Raw genomic sequence first — 24,923 nt, 5'->3', positions numbered from 1 at the left:
TGGGCATGGGATCAGATGATCCGGACGTGGACAAGGCAGTGCTGTATTTTATAATTAGGGACTTTGAAAAAGGTATCTCGGCAGCTGCCATCAATCGTGAATTGGCAGGTTTGGCCTTCCTTTTTAAATGGCAGGGGAGTCGGGACCATACGAAGGAATTTTGGTTACGGCAAGCAGTCAAGGGATATAGAAAAGCTTATAAACAGAGGGACGGGAGGTGCCCTGTCTCTTTTGAAATGCTTAAGCAGTTGATGCTTAGTTTGGAAAGGGTCAGCAGATCCGAGTACGAATGCGCATTATTCAAAGCAGCGTTCGCGCTGGCCTTTTTTGGGGCGCTGAGGATAAGTGAGTTGGTGAGCCCGTCAAAGACGGTTCCGGGCGGGCTTTTCCACAGGGAGGTTGAAGTATGGGTAGATAGAGTCCGCATATGGATTCATAGGTCAAAAACGGATCAAGCAGGGAGAGGAAAATATCTGGAGTTTGGGAAGATTGCAGAGCATGACATATGCCCGGTTAGGCTTGTGGGAGCTTTCATGACGGTTAGGCCTGCCGTTACTGGCCCCTTCTTGATACATGTGGACGGTTTGTGTCTTTCAAAATACCAGTTTGTAACGGTTTTTAGGAAATGCGTGGCCAGGGTGGGATGTGACCCTTTACAATTCTCATCACATTCTTTTAGGATTGGGGCGGCCACAGAGGCGGCCAGGGCAGGTTTGAGTCAGGAGGTGATTAGACGTATTGGCAGATGGGATTCGGATAGATTCAAACTGTATATCCGCCCTAACATGGTTCAAATGTAATGTTAGCTGGGGTTGTTTGATGAGTGGGTGTTGGGTTTAAAGTTCATGAGGTTGTATTATCTAATTTATCTACAGGTCAAGATGCATGTCTGGTTTGGATACTCGGTCACTCCTACGTGTTTTGGGGGGCCAAGAGAGCGGACGTTCGGCCGAACGGCAGACAGCTTCGCATCCCCAGACAAGAGGCCCTCATCAGGTGGATTGGGGTTCCGGGCATGCAGTGGAATAGGGTATTGGGGGAAGTGCATAGATTCTCCCGCCTGGACAGGGCCCCTGATGTATTGTTATTACACGTGGGTGGAAATGACATGGGGGCTAGATCCATGAGGGACCTTATCAGGGACATCAAGTGTGATTTCCTGCGTTTAAAAGCCGCTTATCCCAAGATGGTCTTAGTGTGGTCTGACATGGTAGGCAGGCTATCGTGGCGCTGGGCTCTATCAGATAAAAAAGTGAATAGGGCCAGGATAAAGGTTAATAAAGAAGTGAGCCGGTTTTTTATAAGGAATGGGGGCTTAGGCCCCTTTCACACGGGACGGATCCGTGTTGATCCGCCCCGTGTTTATCCGCTGCTCAGCGGGGATCGCTCCGCTTTCCCCAGCTGAGCAGGCAGATGACAGGGCGGGACCCGCACACTGTGCAGGGACCGCCCTGTCAGATCTCCGCTCTCCCCTATGGGGGATCGGAGGAACACGGACCGTCTGTCCGTGTTCCTCCGATCCGCTCTGCAGACGGATAGAAAAATAGGATTTTCTTCCGTCCGCAGAATAGGACGAGAGCGGAGGCGGACGACATCGGGTGTTAGCGGATGTACATCCGCTGACACCCGCTATCCCATAGGGATGCATGTATGTCCGTATTTCATCCGAAAACGGATGGATGAAATACGGACATACGGTCCGCATGTGTGAAAGGGGCCTTAGCCATTCGTCACAGGGAGTTGGAGGTTGACACATGGCGTTATTTGCGCAGCGATGGTGTACATCTCAATGAGGTGGGCACGGACCTATGGTCTTTAGGCTTGCAAGAAGGCATACAGAGAGGGCTTAGTGTGTGGAGGTGCTCGCAAGGGTAAGGGGTTACCCCTTTCGTGCTGTGGCAGTAGTTGTTTGTTCCTTGAATAGGATAAGTTCTGTTACAAGTTGTAACATGTGTACCCATCCAAGGATGGGGGGTTGTTTGATTGTACCCATCCAGATGATGGGAGTTTTGCTGGTACCCATACATGGAAGGATGGGGATTGTAGTTGGTACCTTCAGGCCCTAAGGGTTAACCTGCAGGAGTTAAAATGCCAGCTCACTGGGGTATGTTGTTATAATGCCGTGTCCGGGGTTTCCGACTGGCAGGTTTTAAATTAACGAGGTTGTACCAGTGACCTAGGTCATAGTCATAGTTCTTACTGAGTAAGTTACCTTAACAAGTTATTTAAGGAAATACAGTTATTTATATATTTATGTTAATTTATATGTTTTAAATAAAAGGCCGCAAGGCCATTTTACTCCAGAAACTAGTCCGAGTCATCCCTGATGTTTTTGGAGGGAGGGTATGTACGGGTAGGATGGTATTAAGTATATGGGCTTAATTGGCAATGCAACTCCCCCCTCATGCCAATAACTGGTCACATGTATTTTCCCCCCGGGAACATTGACCCCAGATTACACTCCTGGAACCTTGGGAACTCAGTCTTACTACATCAAGTCACTAAAGACTCTGACATTTTGCCTATATCCAAGCTCACAACGGTTCCGAACCCATCGCTTATGGATCAATGGAGATATTTGCAATTATCAGATTTCATTAAAACCCTCCCTAAGCCACTGCGCAATGTGTCTAACTTAACGGTGATAGAAACAGCCTTTGTAGATGACCACCCAGTGGAGAAACCTCTTTCTTATTTTTATAAATCTCTACGATCATTGGCTACTGCAGGATATCCTAGTTTCCTCCGTAACTGGGAGAAGGATCTCCATAAGACCCTAACGGAGACCCAGAAGTCTTCCATCCTTCAACTCTCCCACGCATCATCTATGTCCTCGAAAACAGCCGAAGTTAATTATAAACTTTTGACCAGGTGGCACTACACTCCTGCTGTACTCCACAAGCTCTTTCCTCGGGTCTCACCTCTCTGTTGGAGGGGATGTGGGGAGAGAGGGACGCATGCACATATCTGGTGGTTCTGCCCACTTATCAGACCCTTTTGGCTTACCATTCTCCATTGGATAAAGGAAATCCAGGGTTCGGAGATATCTAATGACCCCTGGCAAGTATTATTGCATTGTACAGACGAACCAGCGGGACCATATAAAAAATCCATCACACCACATTTATTAAACGCTGCCAAAGCTCTCATACCTAGGGTCTGGAAAACTCCTGAGATACCTTCCCTACGCCAATGGCTGTGTGAGGTAGACCACACGTACTATATGGAGGATTTAACCTTCTCCCTCAGAAACAAATCAGACTTAGGGAGGAAAATATGGTCCCGATGGTTCGCCTTCAAGTATTCCGCGGCGTACGCGGAAATTATGGCTTCGAACACGTAATGTGCTCGTATATTAAAATGCAATGCTCTGGCTGAGGCAGACACCCTTCCCATCCCTCCTACCCCCCCCTCTCTCATCCCCCCCCCCCCCCTCATTCTCTCTTGCTTCATCACTGTGCTTTTCCTCTTCTTTCTATTTTTCCATTTTACTTTTAATGTTTAGATGTCTTTATAAGCGAAAAACATGTCGGGATTAGGTCCTGTTACAGATTATATGCCTTAATGCTTTTTGATCACCCATGCCTTGCATAAATATCTTTATATTTTGTCCTAGTATATCCTGGAACTCATAACATTTTATGTATGTTTTGTATGCCCAAGCACGTGATGGGTATTTCTTTGTATTGGACTTCCTGGCATTAATAAAAAAATATTAAAAAAAAAAAAAAAAAAAGTATATGGGCTTAAGTCCTACAATGTCATGCCAAGAGACGGGCGCACACCAAAACTCACAGACCGGGCAAGGAGGTCATTAATCAGAGAGGAGCACAGAGACCCAAGGTAACCCTGGAGGAGCTGCAGAGTTCCACAGCAGAGACTGGAGTATCTGTACATAGGACCACAATAAGCCATACGCTCCATAGAGTTGGACTTTATGGCAGAGTGGCAGGAAGAAAGCCATTACTCTCAGCAAAAAACAAAATGGCAGGTTTTGAGTTTGTGAAAAGGCATGTGGGAGACTCCCAAAATGTATGGAGGAAGGTGCTCTGGTCTGATGAGACTGAAATTGAACTTTTTGGCCATCAAAGAAAATGCTATGTCTGGTGCAAACCCAACACGTCACATCACCCAAAGAACACCATCCCCACTGTGAAACATGGTGGTGGCAGCATCATGCTGTGGGGATGTTTTTCAGCAGTCGGGACTGGGAAACTGGTCAGAGTTGAGGGAATGATGGATGCTGCTAGGGATATTCTTGAGCAAAACCTGTACCACTCTGTGTGTGATTTGAGGCTAGGTTCGAGGTTCACCTTCCAGCAGGACGACAATGACCCCAAACACGCTGCTAAAGCAACACTTGAGTGGTTTAGGAGGAAACATGTAAATGTGTTGGAATGGCCTAGTCAAAGCCCAGACCTCAATCCAATAGAAATCCTGTGGTCAGACTTAAAGATTGCTGTTCACAAGCGCAAACCATCCAACTTGAAGGAGCTGGAGCAGTTTTGCAAGGAGGAATGGGCAAAAATCCCAGTGGTAAGATGTGACAAGCTCATAGAGACTTATCCAAAGCGACTTGGAGCTGTGATAGCCGCAAAAGGTGGCTCTACAAAGTATTGACTTTAGGGGGGTGAATAGTTATGCACATTGACTTTTTCTGTTATTTTGTCCTATTTGTTGTTTGCTTCACAATAAAAAAAAAAACACATCTTCAAAGTTGTGGGCATGTTCTGTAAATTAATTGATCCAAATCCTCAAACAATCCATGTTAATTCCAGGTTGTGAGGCAACAAAACACGAAAAATGCCAAGGGGGGGGGGGGGGGGGTGAATACTTTTGCAAGGCACTGTATAGCTTAAGTTAGAAGCTGATTGGCTACCATGCACAGCTGCACCAGATTTTGCTCTCTCCAGTTTTAGTAAACCAACCCCTTTCTGTTATGCACTCCTGACCTCTGCACTCTGTGCCTTATGCACTCCTGACCTCTGCACTCTGTGCCTTATGCACTCCTGACCCCTGCACTAGTGACCTTTGCACTCTGTGCCTTATGCACTCCTGACCCCTGCTCTGAGATGAATGCACTTCTGACCCCTGCAGTTTGAGTGTTGTGCACTCCTGACTCCTGCACTTTGGGTATCATGCTCGTCTGAGCTTTGCATTCTGTGTGTTATCTAATTTTAACCCATGTATCTTGTGTGTTACACTCTCCTGACCCCTAAACACCTTGTGCGTTATACAGTCCTGACCCCTGTACTCTGCATAAATACTACTGACCCCTGCACTCTGCATAAATACTACTGACCCCTGCACTCTGCATCAATACTACTGACCTCTGAACTCTGCATAAATACTACATAAAGATGCTTTCACCATGTCAGAAAGTGGTAGATGGTTGCCACATCCCTGGTATATACAAAAAAAAAGGAAGTGCCCACTGTATGGGATTTTAAAGGCAACAACACCACTGATAAAGGATAAAAAAAGCGTTTATTGATGCATATAAAATTGGATCAATCACACATGTGATGATCAGTTAAAACCAGGACAAAAACAGAAGACAAAAAACAGCACAAAGTGAATTCATAGCAAGCATACAAGTGTATGATGTTAGTGTTACTCTCCAAATCCCGAAAAATCTCTTCGGTACCCGACGCATTTCGGCTTCAAGCCCTTCGTCGGGGGTATTGGATAGGAGAATGTATAATCCAATATTTGTCTAATGAAGAAACAAAGAAAAACATCATAGCATTGTGACACAGATAGTGGCAAACACATAAGGTATGGACACAAGGCATGCTAGTGGGACACCTACCAAAAGGTGAACAAGAAAATGGTGCAATGTTCCTTGTGATTCCTGCATGCATAGCTCAGCGAACATTGCATGTGTGATTGATCCAATTTTATATGCATCAATAAATGTGTTTTTATCCTTTATCAGTGGTGTTGTTGCCTTTAAAATCCCATACAGGGGGCACTTCCTTTTTTTTTTTTTTTTTTTTTTTTGCATTATGCAATACTACTGACCCCTGTGCTCTGCATAAATACTACTGACCCCATGCACTCTGCATAAATACTACTGACCTCTGCACTCTGCATAAATACTACTGACCCCTGCACTCTGCATAAATACTACTGACCTCTGCACTCTGCATAAATACTACTGACCCCTGCACTCTGCATAAATACTACTGACCCCATGCACTCTGCATAAATACTACTGACCCCTGCACTCTGCATAAATACTACTGACCCCATGCACTCTGCATAAATACTACTGACCCCATGCACTCTGCATAAATACTACTGACCCCATGCACTCTGCATAAATACTACTGACCTCTGCACTCTACATAAATACTACTGACCCCTGTGCTCTGCATAAATACTACTGACCCCTGCACTCTGCATAAATACTACTGACCCCTGCACTCTGCATAACTACTACTAACCCCTGCACTCTGCATAAATACTACTGACCCCTGCACTCTGCATAAATACTACTGACCCCTGCACTCTGCATAAATACTACTGACCCCTGCACTCTGCATAAATACTACTAACCTCTGCACTCTGCATAAATACTACTACCCCCTGCACTCTGCATAAATACTACTAACCTCTGCACTCTGCATAAATACTACTAACCCCTGCACTCTGCATAAATACTACTAACCCCTGCACTCTGCATAAATACTACTGACCCCTGTGCTCTGCATAAATACTACTGACCTCTGCACTCTGCATAAATACTACTGACCCCTGCACTCTGCATAAATACCACTAACCTCTGCACTCTGCATAAATACTACTGACCCCTGTGCTCTGCATAAATACTACTGACCTCTGCACTCTGCATAAATACTACTGACCCCTGCACTCTGCATTAATATTACTGACCTGTGAGCTCTGTTGCTTACGCCTGGCCTCTGAAGATTGCTGTACATACTATTAACCTTTTTGGTTTTTTTTTCATTACTTGTTTGACTTTTCTTTTTATTAGTTTTCTAAAATATGGGAGTGAGATGTTTGGACGGGGGTGGGGGGTGGGGCACAATTTCAGGTGCTATTTTCCATAAATTTCATGCTGACAGTGCAGTGTGATCATCATTGGTGTATAGATTATACAGCGCGGTGTATATACAGTATGTCGATTGGGCGATTCTCTCGCCGTCACGCCGCCTCTCGTGTCCTCGGAGTGGGTGGGTGGGCGCAGTCTGTGGTTTGGGCGGATTCATATATTGAACTCTGATATCTCTTCGTTTCAGTCTGCAGGTGGAGATATGAATTCTGTCAGAGACATATTCCAAAGCGCGGTGAGTACTTTATATTATATTTTATGTTCTGTGTGGTTGTTATAGTCGTTTATTGAATATTCTGCTTATTGCTCATTTTTGCCTTTATTCTTGGGTGGACTGTTGTTGTATTTTTTGTACACATTGGAGATGTGTCGATTTTGCTTGTTTCCATGTGTCTTCAGTCCTCCCAAGAAGGAAAAGTTCAGCATTTTCCCTCTGATCACACTGCGTTCCTCAGTGCTGTGACTTATGCCGCGTACACACGGTCGGACTTTTCGTCTACAAAAGTCCAACGGACGCCGACGGACTAAAGCTGGCTGGTAATCCGATCGTGTGTGGGCTTCTCCGGACTTTCAGCAGACTTTTTCAGCCTCAAATCCGACGGACTTTAGATTTGAAACATGCTTCAAATCTTTACGTCGTAACTACAACGGACCCCGAAATCCGCTCGTCTGTGTGCTAGTCCGACGGACAAAAACCCACGCTAGGGCAGCTAATGGCTACTGGCTATGAACTTCCTTATTTTAGTCCGGTGTACGTCATCACGTACGAATCCGTCGGACTTTTGTGTGGTCGTGTGTAGGCAAGTCCGTTCGTTAGAAAGTCTGCTGCAAGTCCGCCGAAAGTCCGCCGGAAGTCTGTCGGACAGGCTGTCGGACTTTTGTAGACGAAAAGTCCGACCGTGTGTACGCGGCATTACACTCCCCGGCCAACTTTATTTGGTCCACCTTGCTAGTAGCGGGTTGGACCTCCTTTTGCCTTCATTCTTTGTGGCATAGATACAAGGGGTTGAAAATGTTCCTCAGAGATTTTGGTCTATACATGACATGATGGCATCACGCACTTGTTGCAGATTTGTCGGCTGCACATCCATGATGCCAATCTCCCGTTCTACCACATGCCAAAGGTGCTCTATTGGATGAGATGTGGTGAGTGTGGAGGCCATTGGAGTACAGGGACCTCATTGTCCAGTGGTGAGATGATTGGAGCTTTGTGACATGGTGCATTATCCTGCTGGAAGGAGCCATCAGAAGATGGGGACACTGTAGTCATAAAGGGATGGACATGGTCAGCGACAATACTCAGGCAGGCCATGGCATTTAAACCATGCTCAATTGGTATTAAGGGGCCCAAAATGTGCCAAGAAAATACCCCCCCACACCATTACACCACCACAACCAGCCTGAACCAGTGATACAAGGCAGGATGGATCCATGCGCCAAATTCTGACCCCACCATCTGAATATCGCAGTTGAAATCCAGACTCCTCAGACCAGGCAACGTTTATGCAATCTTCTATTGTTCCACCACATCCCAAAGGTGCTCTATTGGATTGAGATCTGGTGAGTGTGGTGCTCTATTGGATTGAGATCTGGTGAGTGTGGAGGCCATTGGAGTACAGGGACCTCATTGTCTAGTGGTGAGATGATTGGAGCTTTGTGACATGGTGCATTATCCTGCTGGAAGGAGCCATCAGAAGATTGGGACACTGTAGTCATAAAGGGATGGACATGGTCAGCAACAATACTCAGGTAGGCCATGGCATTTAAACCATGCTCAATTGGTATTAAGGGGCTTAAAGGTTGCCAAATAAATACCCCCCACACCATTACACCACCACCACCATCCTGAACCGGTGATACAAGGCAGGATGGATCCATGCGCCAAATTCTGACCCCACCATCTGAATGTCGCAGCTGAAATCCAGTCTCATCAGACCAGATAATGTTTTTCCAATCTTCTATTGCCCAATTTTGGTGATCCTGTGTGAATTGTAGCCTCAGTTTCCTGTTTTTAGCTGACAGGAGTGGCACCCGGTGTGGTCTTCTGCTGCTGTAGCCTATCTGCTTCAAGGTTGGATGTGTTGTGCGTTCAGAGATGGTATTCTGCATACATTGGGTGTAACGAGTGGTTATTTGAGTTACTGTTGCCTTTCTATCATCTAGAACCAGTCTGCATATTCTCCTCTGACCTCAACAAGGCATTTTACTCCACACAACTGCCGCTCACTGGATATTTTTTCTTTTCCCCCACCATTCTCTGTAAACCAGAGTGATGGTTGTGAGTGAGAATCCCAGAAATCCTCAGACCGGCCCGTCTGGCACCTACAACCATGCCACGTTCAAAGTCACTTAAACCCCCCTTTCTTCCCCATTCTGATGCTCGGTTTGAACTTCAGCAAGTCGTCTTCACCACACCTAGATGCCTAAATGCACTGAGTTGCTGCCGTGTGATTGGCTGATTAGCAATTTGTGTAACCAAGCAATTGAACAAGGTGTACCTGATAAATTGGCCGGTGAGTGTACATGCCGCATGTGTTTTATATTGGATCTGCTCAGCGTTTAATTTTGAATTCTATGTCTGAATATTTTTGGAATAAAGAAACATAATGCTGCCTGTGACATCAAACCACACAAGTCAATGCATAATGGTCAGGGCCGGGACAAGGGGCGGGGAGGAGGGGCACCGTGGCATCATGTGGGGGAGTGGGGGGGTGCTGCAAGGAAATCGGGAGGGAGGGGATTCGTGTTGGGAGGGGAATTTTGGGGGGTGGAAAGTGTTATTCTAGGAGGGGAAATCTGGGGGCTAAGTGTGCCAAGTGTGGTAATTTAGGAGGATTTGTGTTGGAACCAGAAATGGGGGGGGGGGGGGGGTGTCAGGGGCTAAGTATTTTCCTACGGGGTGGAATCTGGGGGAGTAAGTGTGCTAAGCAGGGTCATTTAGGGGGATTTGTGTTGGGAGGAGGGATGGGGGAGGAGATGTGTACTCGGAGGAGAAATTTTAGAGGTAGATGAGTTGTGCTAAGAGGGGTTATTTTTGAGTTAGCCCACCCTTTGCAGATATAACAGCTTCAAATCTTCTGGGAAGGCCGTCCACAAGGTTTAGGAGTGTTGTCTACGGGAATGTTTGACCATTCTTCCAGAAGCACATTTGTGAGGTCAGGCACTGATGTTGGACGAGAAGGCCTGGCTCGCAGTCTCCGCTCTAATTCATCCCAAAGATGTTCTATCGGGTTGAGGTGCAGGCCAGTCATGTTTCTCCACCCCAAACTCGCCCATCCATGTCTTTATGGACCTTGCTTTGTGCACGGGTCCAAATCATTGGGTGGAGGGGGGATTATGATGTGGGGATTGTTTTTCAGAGGTTGGACTTGGCCCCTTAGTTCCAGTGAAGGGAACTCTTAAGGTGTCAGCATACCAAGACATTTTGGACAATTTCATGCTCCCGACTTTGTGGGAACAGTTTGGGGTTGGCCCCTTCCTGTTCCAACATGACTGCACACCAGTGCACAAAGCAAGGTCCATAAAGACATGGATGAGCGAGTTTGGGTTGAAGAAACTTGACTGGCCTGCACAGAGTCCTGACCTCAACCTGATAGAACATCTTTGGGATGAATTAGAGTGGATACTGCAAAGCCAGGCCGTTTCATCCAACATCAGTGTCTGACCTCACAAATGCGCTTCTGGAAGAATGGTCAAACATTCCCATAGACACACTCCTAAACCTTGTGGACAGCCTTTCCAGAAGAGTTGAAGCTGTTATAGCTGTAAAGGGTGGGCCAACTCAACATTGAAGCCTACGGACTAAGACTGGGATGCCATTAAAGTTCATGTGCGTGTAAAGGCAGGCGTCCCAATACTTTTGGTAATATAGTGTACGTCTTGGGGGGGGGGGGGGGGCGCAGTTTGGCATGTTCTCCTGGGCTCTAGATGACCTTGACACTGATAATGGTTGTAAAAATGTAGCGATTGGGAATGTGGAGTCCACACCAAATTCACTGATTCCCCAATCTGATGTTCGGGAAAAAAAGGATGTTATGGCATGGATGGTTATTAGAAAAAAGTGAAAAATCCAGGAACGGTTCTAGGGAGGGTCTTCCACTCCCCAACAGCCAACATATTGCCATACGATATGCTGCAATGCGATTTAGGAAAAATGCGCCTGCAGTTCTTTTGTGGGATTGCTTTGTATAGGACAGCCAATGAATAGTCTGCCCTAAACGTGACAGACCTAAACACACCAAAACGCAGGCATGCAGTCATACCTGCATAGGGGTGAATATAGCCTAGCAGATCTGGAATGAGTTTTAGGAAGTCGCAGTCTGGCCAGTTTCAGGAAGCCAGTCAGCAGAATACTGTAAAAAAAAAAAAAAAAAAAATAGTTATAATGTAGTTTAGAATCATTTACAAAGATTAGGATGATGTCACATGAGCGATTTTGTAGCAGCAATCTGTTGCAGTTATAGAATCGCTGTCCTTAGCGTTTTTGTTGCTAAAAAAGAAAATAATTGCAGTCAATGAGTCAATTGAGTAAATTCTTAGTCTATTTTCAGAGTGATTGACTTTTTGCATTGTTTGAAGCCAGCGACGGAATGACAAGCTTCCTATCTCCTCCTCGTGTTATTCAGTGCAGCCGATGATGATCTTGGCACACCAGAGAGATCTCTAACTCCATAGATAAACATTGTATCTGGCTACAGCAGCAACTAGCAACTAGCTACACATCATTCCCCACAGAAAACCAGCAGAGAGATCTGACGCTGCATAGACACACATTGCATGCAGCTATAGCAGCAACATTGTAACTAGCTACACATCCCCACAGAAAACCAGCAGAGAGATCTAACGCTGTGTAGACAAATATTGCACGCAGCTATAGCAGCAACATTGTAACTAACTACACATCCCCACAGAAAACCAGCAGAGAGATCTAATGCTGTATATACACACATTGCATGCAGCTATAGCAGCAACATTGTAACTAACTACACATCCCCACAGAAAACCAACAGAGAAATCTGACGCTGTGTAGACAAATATTGCATGCAGCTATAGCAGCAACATTGTAACTAACTACACATCCCCACAGAAAACCAGCAGAGAGATCTAATGCTGTATATACACACATTGCATGCAGCTATAGCAGCAACATTGTAACTAACTACACATCCCCACAGAAAACCAGCAGAGAAATCTGACGCGGTATAAACAAATATTGCACGCAGCTATAGCAGCAACATTGTAACTAGCTACACATCCCCACAGAAAACCAACAGAGAGATCTGACGGTGTATTGACAAATATTTCACGCAGCTATAGCAGCAACATTGTAACTAGCTACACATCCCCACAGAGGACCAGCAGAGAGATCTGACGCTGTATAGACAAACATTGCATGCAGCTATAGCAGCAATATTGTGACTGGCTACACATCCCCCAGAAAACCAGAAGAGAGATCTGATGCTGTACAGACAAACATTTTTTGCAGCTATAGCAGCAACATTGTAACTAGCTACAAATAACCAGAGAAAGCCACCAGAGAGATCTGTAGCTCCATAGACAAACATTGTATGCAGCTACAGCAGCAACATTGCAACTAGCTACACATCCCTACAGAAAACCAGCAGAGGATCTGAAGTTGTATAGGCACACATTGTGAAGTTGTATAGACACACATTGTATGCAGCTATAGCAGCAACATTGTAACTAGCTATAAATACCCACAGAAAACCAGCAGAGAGATCTGTAGCTCCACAGATAAACATTGTATCTGGCTACAGCAGCATCACTGTAATTAGCTACACATCCCCACAGAAAACCAGCAGAGACATCTGATGCTGTATAAACAAACACTGTATGCAGCTATAGCAGCAACATTGTAACTAGTTACACATCCCCACAGAAAACCAGCAGAGAGATCTGTAGCTCCATAGATAAACATTGTATCTGGCTACAGCAGCATCACTGTAATTAGCTACACATCCCCACAGAAAACCAGCAGAGACATCTGATGCTGTATAAACAAACACTGTATGCAGCTATAGCAGCAACATTGTAACTAGTTACACATCCCCACAGAAAACCAGCAGAGAGATCTGTAGCTCCATAGATAAATATTGTCTCTGGCTACAGCAGCAACATTGTAACTAGCTATACATCCTCACAAAAAAAACAGCAGAGAGATCTGATGCTGTATAGACATACATTGTATGCAGCTATCGCAGCAACATAACCAGAGAAAGTCACTAGAGAGATCTGTAACGCCATAGATAAACATTGTATCTTGCTACAGTAGCAACATTGTAACTCATCCCCAAAGGGAAACCAGCAGAGAGATCTAACACTGTATAAACAAACATTGCACGCAGCTATAGCAGCAACATTGTAACTAGCTACAAATAACCATAGACCAAACACAGGGCAGCTCATCACTAGTAGCAGCTACAGATGTCTCTGGTGGCTTTCTCTGTTTTGTAGAGAGATCTGTTTTGTTTTGTAGAGGGATCTGTATCTCCACAGACAAACATTGTATGCAGCTTTAGCAGCAACATTGTAACATCTACAAAAAAAACCATAAAAAGCCATCAGAGAGATCTGACGCTGTATAGACAAACATTGTAAAAAATTGTAACTAGCTAAAAAAACACAAAACAGAGAAAGCCACCAGAGAGATCTGTAGCTGCTACTAGTGATGAGCTGATCTGCCCTGGGTTTGGTTTAAGCCGTGTTCGGTGAACTTAAAAAAAGATCAATTGCCGAACCCGAACCCCATTTAAATTAATGGGAGCCGAATCTGTCAAATTAGCCACTTGCCGACCAGCCCCCGCAGTTTTACTGCGGCAGAATGGCACGGCTGGGCGAAATGACATTATGTAATGTTGCTTCGCCCTGTGGCCACTAGGGGCACGCGCAGAGCTGATGCGAGTGCCTGGCGGGCGCGATGACCGCTGGGCTCCTGCGATCGCTCGTGACACACTGAGAACTGGGATCTGTGTGTGTAAACATTACTAGTAAAAAAAAAAATAATAATAAAAATGCTATAAATCTATCCCCTATTTTGTAGACGCTATAACTTTTGTGCAAACCAATCAATATACGCTTATTGCGATTTTTATTACCAAAAATATGTAGAAGAATACATATCGGTCTAAACTGAGAAAAAATTAGCTTTTTTTTAAAAAAAAAAATGGGGATATTTATTATAGCAAAAAGTACAAAATATTGTGTTTTTTTCTTCAAAATCATCGTTCTTTTTTTGTTTATAACGCAAAAAATAAAAACCGCAGAGATGATCAAATACCACCAAAAGAAAGCTCTATTTATGGGGAAAAAAGGACGTCAATTTTGTTTGGGGACAGCGTCGCACGGCCACGCAATTGTCAGTTAAAGCGACTCAGTGCCGAATCGCAAAAAATGGCCGGGTCATTCAGCAGCCAAATCTTCCGGGTCTGAAGCGGTTAACCGGTTCCCGACCGGCGCACGCCGATGTACGTCAGCAGAATGGCACGGCTGGGCAAATGGGCGTACCTGTACGTCCATTTGAATTCCCCGCCGTGCCATTGCGTGCGCGCCGCCGGTGGCGTGCACGCGCGCCGGCCGGGAGCTCCGTGAGTCGGGTCGCGGGTCCCGCGGACTCGATCGCCGCGGGGATACCCGCGATCGCCTCACGGAGAGGACGAACGGGGAGATGCTGATGTAAACAGCATCTCCCCGTTCTGCCTAGTGACAAGTATCACTGGATCTCTGCTCCCTGTCATCGGAGCAGAGATCAGTGACGTCACACACACAGCCCATCCCCCCTACAGTTAGTAATCACTCCCCTAGGACACACTTAACCCCTCCCTGCCCCCTAGTGGTTAACCCCTTCACTGCCAGTGTCATTTACACAGGAATCAGTGCATTTTTAATCGCACTGATCGCTGTATAAATGACAATGGTCCCAAAAATGTGTCAAAAATGTCCGACATGTCCGCCATAACGTCGCAGTCACAATAAAAATCGCTGATCGCCGCCATTACTAGTAAAAAAAAATATTGTTAATAAAAATGCCATAAAACTATCCCCTATTTAGTAAACGCTATAACGTTTGCGCAAACCAATTATTAAACGCTTATTGCGATTTTTTTTTTTACCAAAAATATATAGAAGAATACGATCGGCCTAAACTGAGGAAAAAAAATGTTTTTTTATATATTTTTGGGGGATATTTATTATAGCAAAATGTAAAAAATAATGCGTTTTTTTCAAAATTGTCGCTCTTATTTTGTTTATAGCGCAAAAAATAAAAAAGGACATCAATTTTGTTTGGGAGCCACGTCGCACGACCGCGCAATTGTCAGTCAAAGCGACGCAGTGCCGAATCGCAACAAACGCTCTGGTCAGGAAGGGGGTAAAATCTTCTGGGGCTGAAGTGGTTAAAAGTGACCATTAGGTTGGGCTAATAGGCAAATGGGTGTGAAAAAAAAATGTTGCCTTTGGGAACATGTACCAATGCATTTTTTTTTTTTTATTATTACATTTGGCTGGGAGCAGTGATTTTTTTTTTGGGCACTGACATTTACAAAAGAATAATTGGTTTCAACTTGCTGGCAAATAACGTCTCCCTCCCGACTTCTTTTTTTTTTTAAAGAAAAAAAATGGCAAACAAACCCCAAAGGACCCCCAAAATACAAAGCAGTACCTTAAGGGTCTGTTAAGTATTGTGGGCATCTTTGGAGGGGTCTGTATGCGTTTTTTAAAGTCAGCAATAACGGGTTTTTTTGCCGGTCATTTCGTTTTCTTTGTAAACGTCACTTTTGTTTTAGTGCATCCTACAACAAGAACGAAGAAAAATTGCATCCCAAAATACATACCAGATCCTTTGAGTCTGGTATGGGCTGTAATGGGGTACCTCACACAAAAGAAATGTGTGATGTCCCCCAGAAAATCCATAGCAGACCCTTTGGGTCTGGTACAGATTTTTTTGCAAGAAAAAATAAAAATGCATGCGGTCCCACTAAAAAGCCATACCAGACCCTTAGGAACCAGTGACAGTGGGAAGCTGTCATACATGGAAGGAGAAGAAATAGCGCTTCTATGTGTGATTTTCAGTTCCGCAGAACGGACAAAAATTAATGGAATTGAGCTGAATGCCCAAACAGCTAAAAGTACGGTCCAAAGCAAAGCACAGACCAAACCTTCGGCTCATCTCTAGCTACTATAAATCATTGCTAGTGTGACATGAGCCCACCTTTAAATGGGCGGTACGATCAGGTCCACCTGTCAGTTTTTCAGGTGGCCTGCTCAGGAGCTCCATGTAAGCCTATGGGCAGGCAGATGTAAAACAGACGTGTGTCCTTTTATATCCGCTTACACTGAAGTCTGTCCAGGTTTAGAAAAAAAATTAAAAATAATGGAAAAGGTTTTTGTCCTTAGGCCTAAACATGACAGATTGGAGTTAGCCTAACGTATACAGAAGTCGGCCGCCCATAGATCGAATCCTTGGTCTGGAAAGCTTGAGCTTTAGCGACTTGCCGGGCACTTTCACCCCCTTCCTGCCCAGGCCAATTTTCAGCTTTCAGAGCTCTCACACTTTGAATGACAATTGCGCAGTCATGCCACACTGCACCCAAATGCTTATAATTTTTTTCACAAAATTAGAGCTTTATTTTGGTAGTAATTATTACTGGGTTTTTATTTTTTGCTAAATAAACGAAAAAATACCAAACGTTTTTGTTATTAAATTTTGTAAAGAAGTAATTTTACTCCTTCACTGATGGGCACTTATAGGCTGCACTGATATGCTGTACTGATGGGCATTGATGAGGCTGCACTGATAAGGCTGCATTGATGGGCACTGATGAGGCAGCACTGATGGGCACTGATGAGGCTGCACTGATGGGCACTGATATGCTGCACTGATGGACACTGATGAGGCAGCACTGATGGGTACTGATGGGGAGGCAATGATGAGGCTCCACTGATATGCAGCACTGAAGGGCACTGATAGGCAGCAATGATAGATGGCACTGACAGGCAGCACTGATGGGCACTGATTGGCAGCACTGATGGGCACTGATTGACAGCACTGATGGGCACAGTTGGGGCTGCACTGATCATCAGGACACTGTTGATCAGTGCCCTGATTACAAGTGTAGATGTCCCCTGTGTGGATTACCGCTTATCGGCTCTCCTCCCCTCAAGCGCTGTCAGTGCAAGGAGAGGATTGTGGATAACCGGAAAATGATGTTTACACTGTGACCAGCTGTGATTGGACACAGCTGGTCACATGGTAATAAGCCGCTGTGATTGGGAGTTCCCATCCATGTTGGGGGTATGATTCTTGTATTCCACCCAAAATCATATCTGTGGGTTCCTATCTAATTCCGGGTATTATCCTTGTATTCCACCTAAGATTATATCTGGGAGTTTCCATTTATGTTGGGGGTATGATCCTTGTATTCCACCTAAGATTATATCTGGGAGTTTCCATTTATGTTGGGGGTATGATCCTTGTATTCACCCAATATTATATATGGGGGTTTCCATCCATGTTGGGGGTATGATCCTTTTATTTCACCCAATATCACAGCTGGGGGTTCCCATCTATGTTGGGGGTATGATCCTTGTATTCCACCCAATATTATATTTGGGGGTTCCTATCTATGTTGGGGGTATGATCCTTGTATTCATCCAATATCATATCTGGTGGTTCCCATCTGTGTTGGGGGTCTGATCCTTGTACTCCACCCAATATCATATCTGGGGGTTTCCATCCATGTTCAGGGTATGATCCTTGTATTCCACCCAATATCATATCTGGGGGTTTGCCTCCATGTTCAGGGTATGATCCTTGTATTCCACCCAATATCATATCTGGGGGTTTCCATCCATGTTCAGGGTATGATCCTTGTATTCCACCCAATATCATATCTGGGGTTTCCATCTATGTTGGGAGGTATGATCCTTGTGAGTTCAGCAGAGGCTGCCTATGGCCTCTGCTTCTGATGTAAGGGAATGATGGGGCCCCCCAAGTAAGGGGGGACTCTGATAAGGACCCCAATGTAAAGGGGGATTTTGATGAGGACCCTGATACAAGGGGGGTCTTTGGTGTGGATTCTGATGTAAAGAGGGACACTGATGGGTACCCTAAATTAAAAGGGTACTTTAAGGGGGAAATAATAGAAGAAATGGCCGCACTCCGTACTGGATCAAAATTCTTTTTTATTCAGAACATCTCAAGTGTTGACAAAAGACAGAAAGCTGGTAGATGCATTTCACACACTCCAAGTGCGCTTAATCATCACCAAAGGGGGAACCTGATATAAGTGGAATTGAATGCACTTTAGCATGCCTTAAGCACACTTTAACCACTTCCTGCCTGGCCTATTCTAATAATATGGTCGGGCGGGTGCTCTGTTATCCTGGGTGGAGTTCATGTGGCATAATCTCTCGTGCATGCCCTAGGGGGCCATGCATCGGCAAGATCTGAGACCCGCTGTGTCCGGAACACAGCGGAACACTGATTTTTGGTGCGGGGCGACTATGAGCGGCCTTGTTACCATGTGATCACTGTAACCAATCACAGCAATCACATGTCAGCTGTAAACAATGGCCTGTCAATGCTAGCCATTGTGTACTATTGTGATCTCTGTGATTGGTAACAGTAATCACATGGTACAGGGCCATCCACAGCTATCACAATAGTACATGAATTAATGCCATTCACAAAGTAAAAATGATTGCTTATACAGTGATCATCCCTGTAGTAAGCAATCGCAGCGTAAAAAAAAAAAAATCCTGATCACCTTCACAGAGAAGTACAGTGTCATTATGGTGATACAGTACTGCTCTTGTGACAGTATGAAAGAAAATGTAAAAAAGCCATTGTGATCTCTGTGATTGGTAACAGTGATCACATGGTACAGGGCCATTAACAGCTTAACCAATCACATGTCAGCTGTCAAACAAACAATGGCTTGTCAATCGTAGCCATTGTGTACTATTGTGATCTCTGTGATTGGTAACAGTGATCACATGGTACAGGACCACAGTTCACAGCTATCACAATAGTACACAATGGCACAATGACTGCCATTCACAAAGTAAAAATGATTGCTTATAGAGTGATCATCACTGTAGTAAGCAATCACAGCGTAAAAAAAAATACTGATCACCTTCACAGAGCAGTACAGTGTCAATATGGTAATACTGTACTGCTCTGGTGACAGTATGAAAGAAAATGTAAAAAAAAAAAAAAATCGCTAAAAATAAAAAATAAAAAAAATCACAAAAAAAAATAAAAATTGGAAATTAAAAATGATAAAAAAAATAAAAATATTAAAACATTGTTTGTAAAACAAATTTTTTCTCTTCCTTTTTGGTATTTTTTCATCCATATAACAAAAATATTACAAAAAAACACAGTGGTGATTAAATACCACCAGAAAAAAGCTCTGTCTAAAAAAAAAAATATAAAAATGTCATTTGGGTACAGTGTTGCATGACTGAGTAAATGTCATTCAAAGTGTGACAGCGCTGAAAACTGGCCTGGACAGGAAGCGGGGGAAAGTGTCCGGTATTGAAGTGGTTATGACACCTTAAGCTCTGGGTGGAAGAGCTTGCGTTGGCATCGAAAGGTCAGAGAAGAGCGGGAGTGGAAGTTCTGATCTGCAGTCACTGTTGCCTGCAGTTCCGACGTTAGAGACCTTGAAGAAAATGTGGGAGGTGCTTAGACAATGCAGCGTTCACCCGTGTGTCAGGAGGCGGAGCTGTGACACAACTGCAGACTCAGAAAATGTTGTCACCCTTTATTGTAAAGGGGTTGTGGAGTATGGGAGTCACTGATCTTACAGGTAGCCCCCGCAGCCCTAGTAACCACTTTCACTTCCGTTTTCACTGCTGGCATAAGTTTGCGCATTTTCTTCGCTATGACGCACCTCACCATTTTGCTCTTGCCCTGCAGATGCCGTCGCAGAACTCGTTTTCTATCTACCGGTCGGTGGAGGAGGATGAGGCCGAGCTGCAGATGGAGGACTCTCCTGAGACCACAAAGAAGCCAGCTCCAAGGACCTCCAAGCTCTTGAACCTCCCGACGTGGCAGAAAATCGCCATCGCCGTCATCATCACCGCATGCTTCGGTGAGAGACGCTCAAATGGGGATTAAAGGGGAACTTTCAGGCTATAAATTAGGGAGCCGTCACTGGGGCAGAATCCAGGGCTGTTTTCTGGGTGATGACTTCACTTTAACACTTATTACATAATTTTTTTCAAACTTTACAAAAAGTTACAACATTTTTTTCAAACTTGATATACACTATATTACTAAAAGTATTGGGACACCTGCTTTTACATGCACATGACCTTTATTGGAATCCCAGTCTTAGTCAGTAGGGTTCAATATTGAGTTGGCCCACCCTTTGCAGCTATAACAGCTTCAACTCTTCTGGGAAGGCTGTTCACAAGGTTTAGGAGTGTGTCTATGGGAATGTTTGACCATTCTTCCAGAAGAGCATTTGTGAGGTCAGGCACTGATGTTCGACGAGAAGGCCTGGCTGGCAGTCTCCGCCCTAATTCATCCCAAAGGTGTTCTATTGGGTTGAGGTCAGGACTCTGTACAGGCCAGTCAAGTTCCTCCATCCCAAACTCGCTCATCAATGTCTTTATGGACCTTGCTTTGTGCACTGGTGCGCAGTCATGTTGGAACAGGGAGGGGCCATCCCCAAACTGTTCCCACAAACTTGGGAGCATGAAATTGGGGTTGGGGTTGGGCTTGGCCCCTTAGTTCCAGTGAAGGGAACCCTTATGCCGTGTACACACGGTCGGACTTTCAGCCAACAAAACCGTGGATTTTTTTTCGAAGGTTGTTGGCTCAAACTTGTCTTGCATACACACTGTCACACAAATGTTGGCCAACAATTACGAATGTGAGAATGCGGTGACGTACAAGACGTACAACGAGCCGAGAAAAAAGTTCAATAGCCAGTGCGGCTCCTTCTGCTTGATTCCGAGCATGTGTGAACTTTTCTGGGATGGACTTGTACACACGATCGGAAAATTTCAGAACCTGCTATCAAACATTTGTTGGCGGAAAGTCTGACAGCAAATGTTCTATGGAGCATACACACGGTCGGACTTTCCGACAACAAGCTCACATCCAACATTTCCCGTCGGAAAGTACGACCGTGTGTACGCAGCATAAAGGTGTCAGCATACCAAGACATTTTGGACAATTTCATGCTCCCAACTTTGTGGGAACAGTTTGGGGATGGCCCCTTCCTATTCCAACATGACTGCGCACCAGTGCACAAAGCAAGGTCCATAAAGACAGGGATGAGCGAGTTTGGGGTGGAGGAAATTGACTGACCTGCCTAGAGTTCCTGACCGCAACCTGATAGAACACCTTTGGGATGAATTAAAGTGGAAACTGTGAGCTAGGCCTTCTTGTCCAACATCAGTGCCTGACCTCGCAAACATTCCCATAGACACACTCCTAAACCTTGTGGACAGCCTTCCCATAAGAGTTGAAGTTGTTATAGCTGCAAAGGGTGGGCCAACTCAATATTGAACCTTACGGACTAAGACTGGAGGCCATTAAAGTTCATGTGTGTGTAAAGGCAGGCGTCCCAATACTTTTGACAATATAGTGTAATATAAAAAGGTAAGGGAACTTCCTGTCTCCTGCCAGCAGCACTGGAAGGTTCTTTACATGCTCAGAGTTCAGTGATACATTCTCCTCCCATATATATTCTTCTCTCCCTCTCATCTTTGTCTTCTTCTGCCGGGCCAAGGTGTAGGAAGAAGAGGTGGCCATCTTGGGTGCTTTAGCTAGAGTTGCCACCTCATCCCTTTAAACCCGAACACATATGAATTACACAGGTTCTGAAGGCTAATTTAATGCAGATAAGGTAACAAGTGAGATTAATTACCACCTAAATCAGCCTCAGAACCTGTGTAATTAATATGTGTTTGGGTTTAAAGGGATGAGGTGGCAACCCTAGCTTTAGCAGGAAGAGAGTGCAAAAGGGCAGGTCCTGCAACCATGAGAACAATTTCTACCGCACTCTTCTGAATCTCTGAGGCTAACCTCTCAGTTGCCATTCTAATGCTCTGGTTTTGCTTATTCCTTCCTAAATTACTGACCCAGAATAAGTAAGCAGATCAGAAGTTGGTTTCATGCCATGCTGTATGTTTGTGATACAAGGAGGAACCTAGCCAGGTATCAGCTTAACACTCAGGCAACCAGCAACCACTGAATGTGTATATTAGGTGTGGCTTTGCAGCTGTAGATCCCTGGTGCCCAACCTGAGGCCTGAGGGTATATGATGTGCGGCCCTCCGACCTCAGTAGTCTCTAATGGGAACTAGCAGCCTTGTCTCTACTAGCCTCATGGAACATGTTCCCAGTTTCGTATTGTTTTCTGCAGCATATCCCTAGCCAACAATGTATGCTGTCCTCACTCTCCGACCCTCATTTCCTCTATAAGGTCTGCAGTTTCTAATAGTCCTCTCAAGCATCACATACACTCACCGGTCACTTTATTAGGTCCACCTTGCTGGTACCGGGTTGGACCCCCTTTTGCCTTCATTCTTGGTGGCATAGATTCAACAAGGTGTTGGAAACGTTCCTCAGAGATTTTGCTCCATAGTGACATGATAGCATCACACAGTTGATGAAGATTTGTCGACTCCATGATGACACCACATCCCAAAGGTCCTCTATTGGATGAGATGTGGTGAGTGTGGAGGCCATTGGAGTACAGTGACCTCATTGTCCAGTAGTGAGATGATTGGAGCTTTGTGACATGGTGCATTATCCTGCTGGAAGGAGCCATCAGAAGATGGGGACACTGTAGTCATAAAGGGATGGACATGGTCAGCGAAAATACTCAGGCAGGCCGTGGCATTTTAAACCATGCTCAATTGGTAGTAAGGGGCCCAAAGTGTGGCAAGAAAATATCCCCCACACCATTACACCACCACCACCAGCCTGAACCGGTGATGCAAGGCAGGATGGATCCATGCTTTCATGTTGTTTACGCCAAATTCTGTCCCCACCATCTGAAAGTCGCAGCAGAAATCGAGACTCCTCAGGCCAGGCAACGTTTTTCGAATCTTCCATTGTCCAATTTTGGTGAGCCTGTGCAAATTTTAGCCTCAGTTTCCTGTTCTTAGCTGACAGAAGTGGCACCCGGTGTGGTCTTCAGCTTCTGTAGCCCAGCTGCTTCAAGGTTCTAGTGTTGTGAGTTCAGAGATGGTATTCTGCATACCTTGGGTGTAACGAGTGGTTATTTGAGTTACTGTTGCCTTTCTATCATCTGGAACCAGTCTGCTCGTTCTTCTCTGACCTCTGACATCAACAAGGTATTTTCCTCCACACAACTTCCGCTCACTGGATATTTTCTCTTTTTCCCACCATTCACTGTAAACCCGAGAGATGGTTGTGTGTGAAAATCCCAGAAATACTCAGAGCAGCCCATGTGGCACCAACAACCACGTCATGTTCAAAGTCACTTAAATCCCTTTTCTTCCCCATTCTGATGTACGGTTTGAACTTCAAGTCTTCACCACATCTAGATGCCTAAATGCATTGAGTTGCTGCCGTGTGATTGGCTGATTAGCCATTTGTGTTACCAAGCAATTGAACAAGGTGTACCTAATAAAGTGGCCGGTGAGTGTATATTGAACATTATGTGCGGCCTTTTGGTGATGTTCATAAGTTGACAACCACTGCTGTAGATAACGAAGAGAAGACAGGGGGAAAGATTTTGGGGGGCTCCTAGAGAAGTGACTGCACAAGTTACTTGTAAGCACAACATACACAGGGACAAAGTAAAAATATACAAATATAATTATATAGAGGCGGCAGAACATAAGATGTCTCTCCATTATCCCCCCCACCAGCCTTTTTCTTCGGATACCTGGCCACGCGCAAACCATGTGTGGAATGTATGAGTAACGGCGCCGACAATGAAATGGTGTCTGATGACTTCCTAGAGCAGGAAACACCAACAATGGATTGGACGGAGTTGAAGGATTTATTCAATAAGTTCCTAAAGGATGGAGAACAGATCGAGAGCACAATAAGGTAACGCAGTGCAACCCAAACCTTCTGTGGGCTATAAGTCTGTCCTCCCCCTGCTGAGTGACAGAGCTATGAGTGTTCTGTTCCAAATGCCACTTTACGCATTGACATACACTATATCGTCAAAAGTAATGGGACGTCTGTCTTTACACGCACATGAACTTTAATGGCCTCCCAGTCTTAGTCCGTAGGGTTCAATATTGGGTTGTCCCACCCTTTGCAGCTATAACAGCTTCAACTCTTCTGGGAAGGCCGTCCACAAGGTTTAGGAGTGTGTCTATGGGAATGTTTGACCATTCTTCCAGAAGCGCATTTGTGAGGCCAGGCACTGATGTTCGACGAGAAGGCCTGGCTCACGTTCATCCCAAAGGTGTTCTATTGGGTTGAGGTCAGGACCCCAAACTCGCTCACCCATGTCTTTATGGACCTTGCTTTGTGCACTGGTCCAAACCATTTGGTGGAGGGGGGATTATGGTGTGGGGTTGTGTTTCAGGGGTTGGGCTTGGCCCCTTATGCAGCGTACACACGAGCGGACTTTTCGACCGGACTGGTCTGACGGACCGAGTTCGGCGGACAATCCAATCGTGTGTGGGCTTCATCGGACCTTCAGCTGACTTTTCCAGTCGAAAATCTGACGGACTTTAGATTTGAAACATGCTTCAAATCTTTCCGACGGACTCGAGTCTGGTCGAAAAATCCGCTCGTCTGTATGCTAGTCCGACAGGCGAAAACCCACGCTAGGGCAGCTATTGGCTACTGGCTATCAACTTCCTTAACTTCCTTATTT

At 45.1% G+C, this 24,923-nt stretch overlaps 1 protein-coding gene across 1 annotated transcript in view; it reads left to right on the top strand.

Annotated features, from left to right (window-relative positions):
* Positions 1–24,923, top strand: part of TFR2 (transferrin receptor 2) — an 89,356-nt gene that overhangs the window by 32,606 nt on the left and 31,827 nt on the right. The window contains exons 2-4 of the mRNA XM_073623131.1: positions 7,266–7,313; positions 20,019–20,193; positions 23,956–24,139. Of these exons, the coding sequence (XP_073479232.1) occupies positions 7,266–7,313; positions 20,019–20,193; positions 23,956–24,139 (407 nt within the window). The remainder of the gene's footprint in view (positions 1–7,265; positions 7,314–20,018; positions 20,194–23,955; positions 24,140–24,923) is intronic.

This window comes from Aquarana catesbeiana, linkage group LG03 (genome assembly GCF_042186555.1).
Source record: "Aquarana catesbeiana isolate 2022-GZ linkage group LG03, ASM4218655v1, whole genome shotgun sequence".
Lineage (NCBI taxonomy): Eukaryota > Metazoa > Chordata > Amphibia > Anura > Ranidae > Aquarana > Aquarana catesbeiana.
The sequence above is the reverse complement of the archived record's forward strand: the minus strand, read 5'-3'. Positions and strand labels throughout refer to the sequence as shown.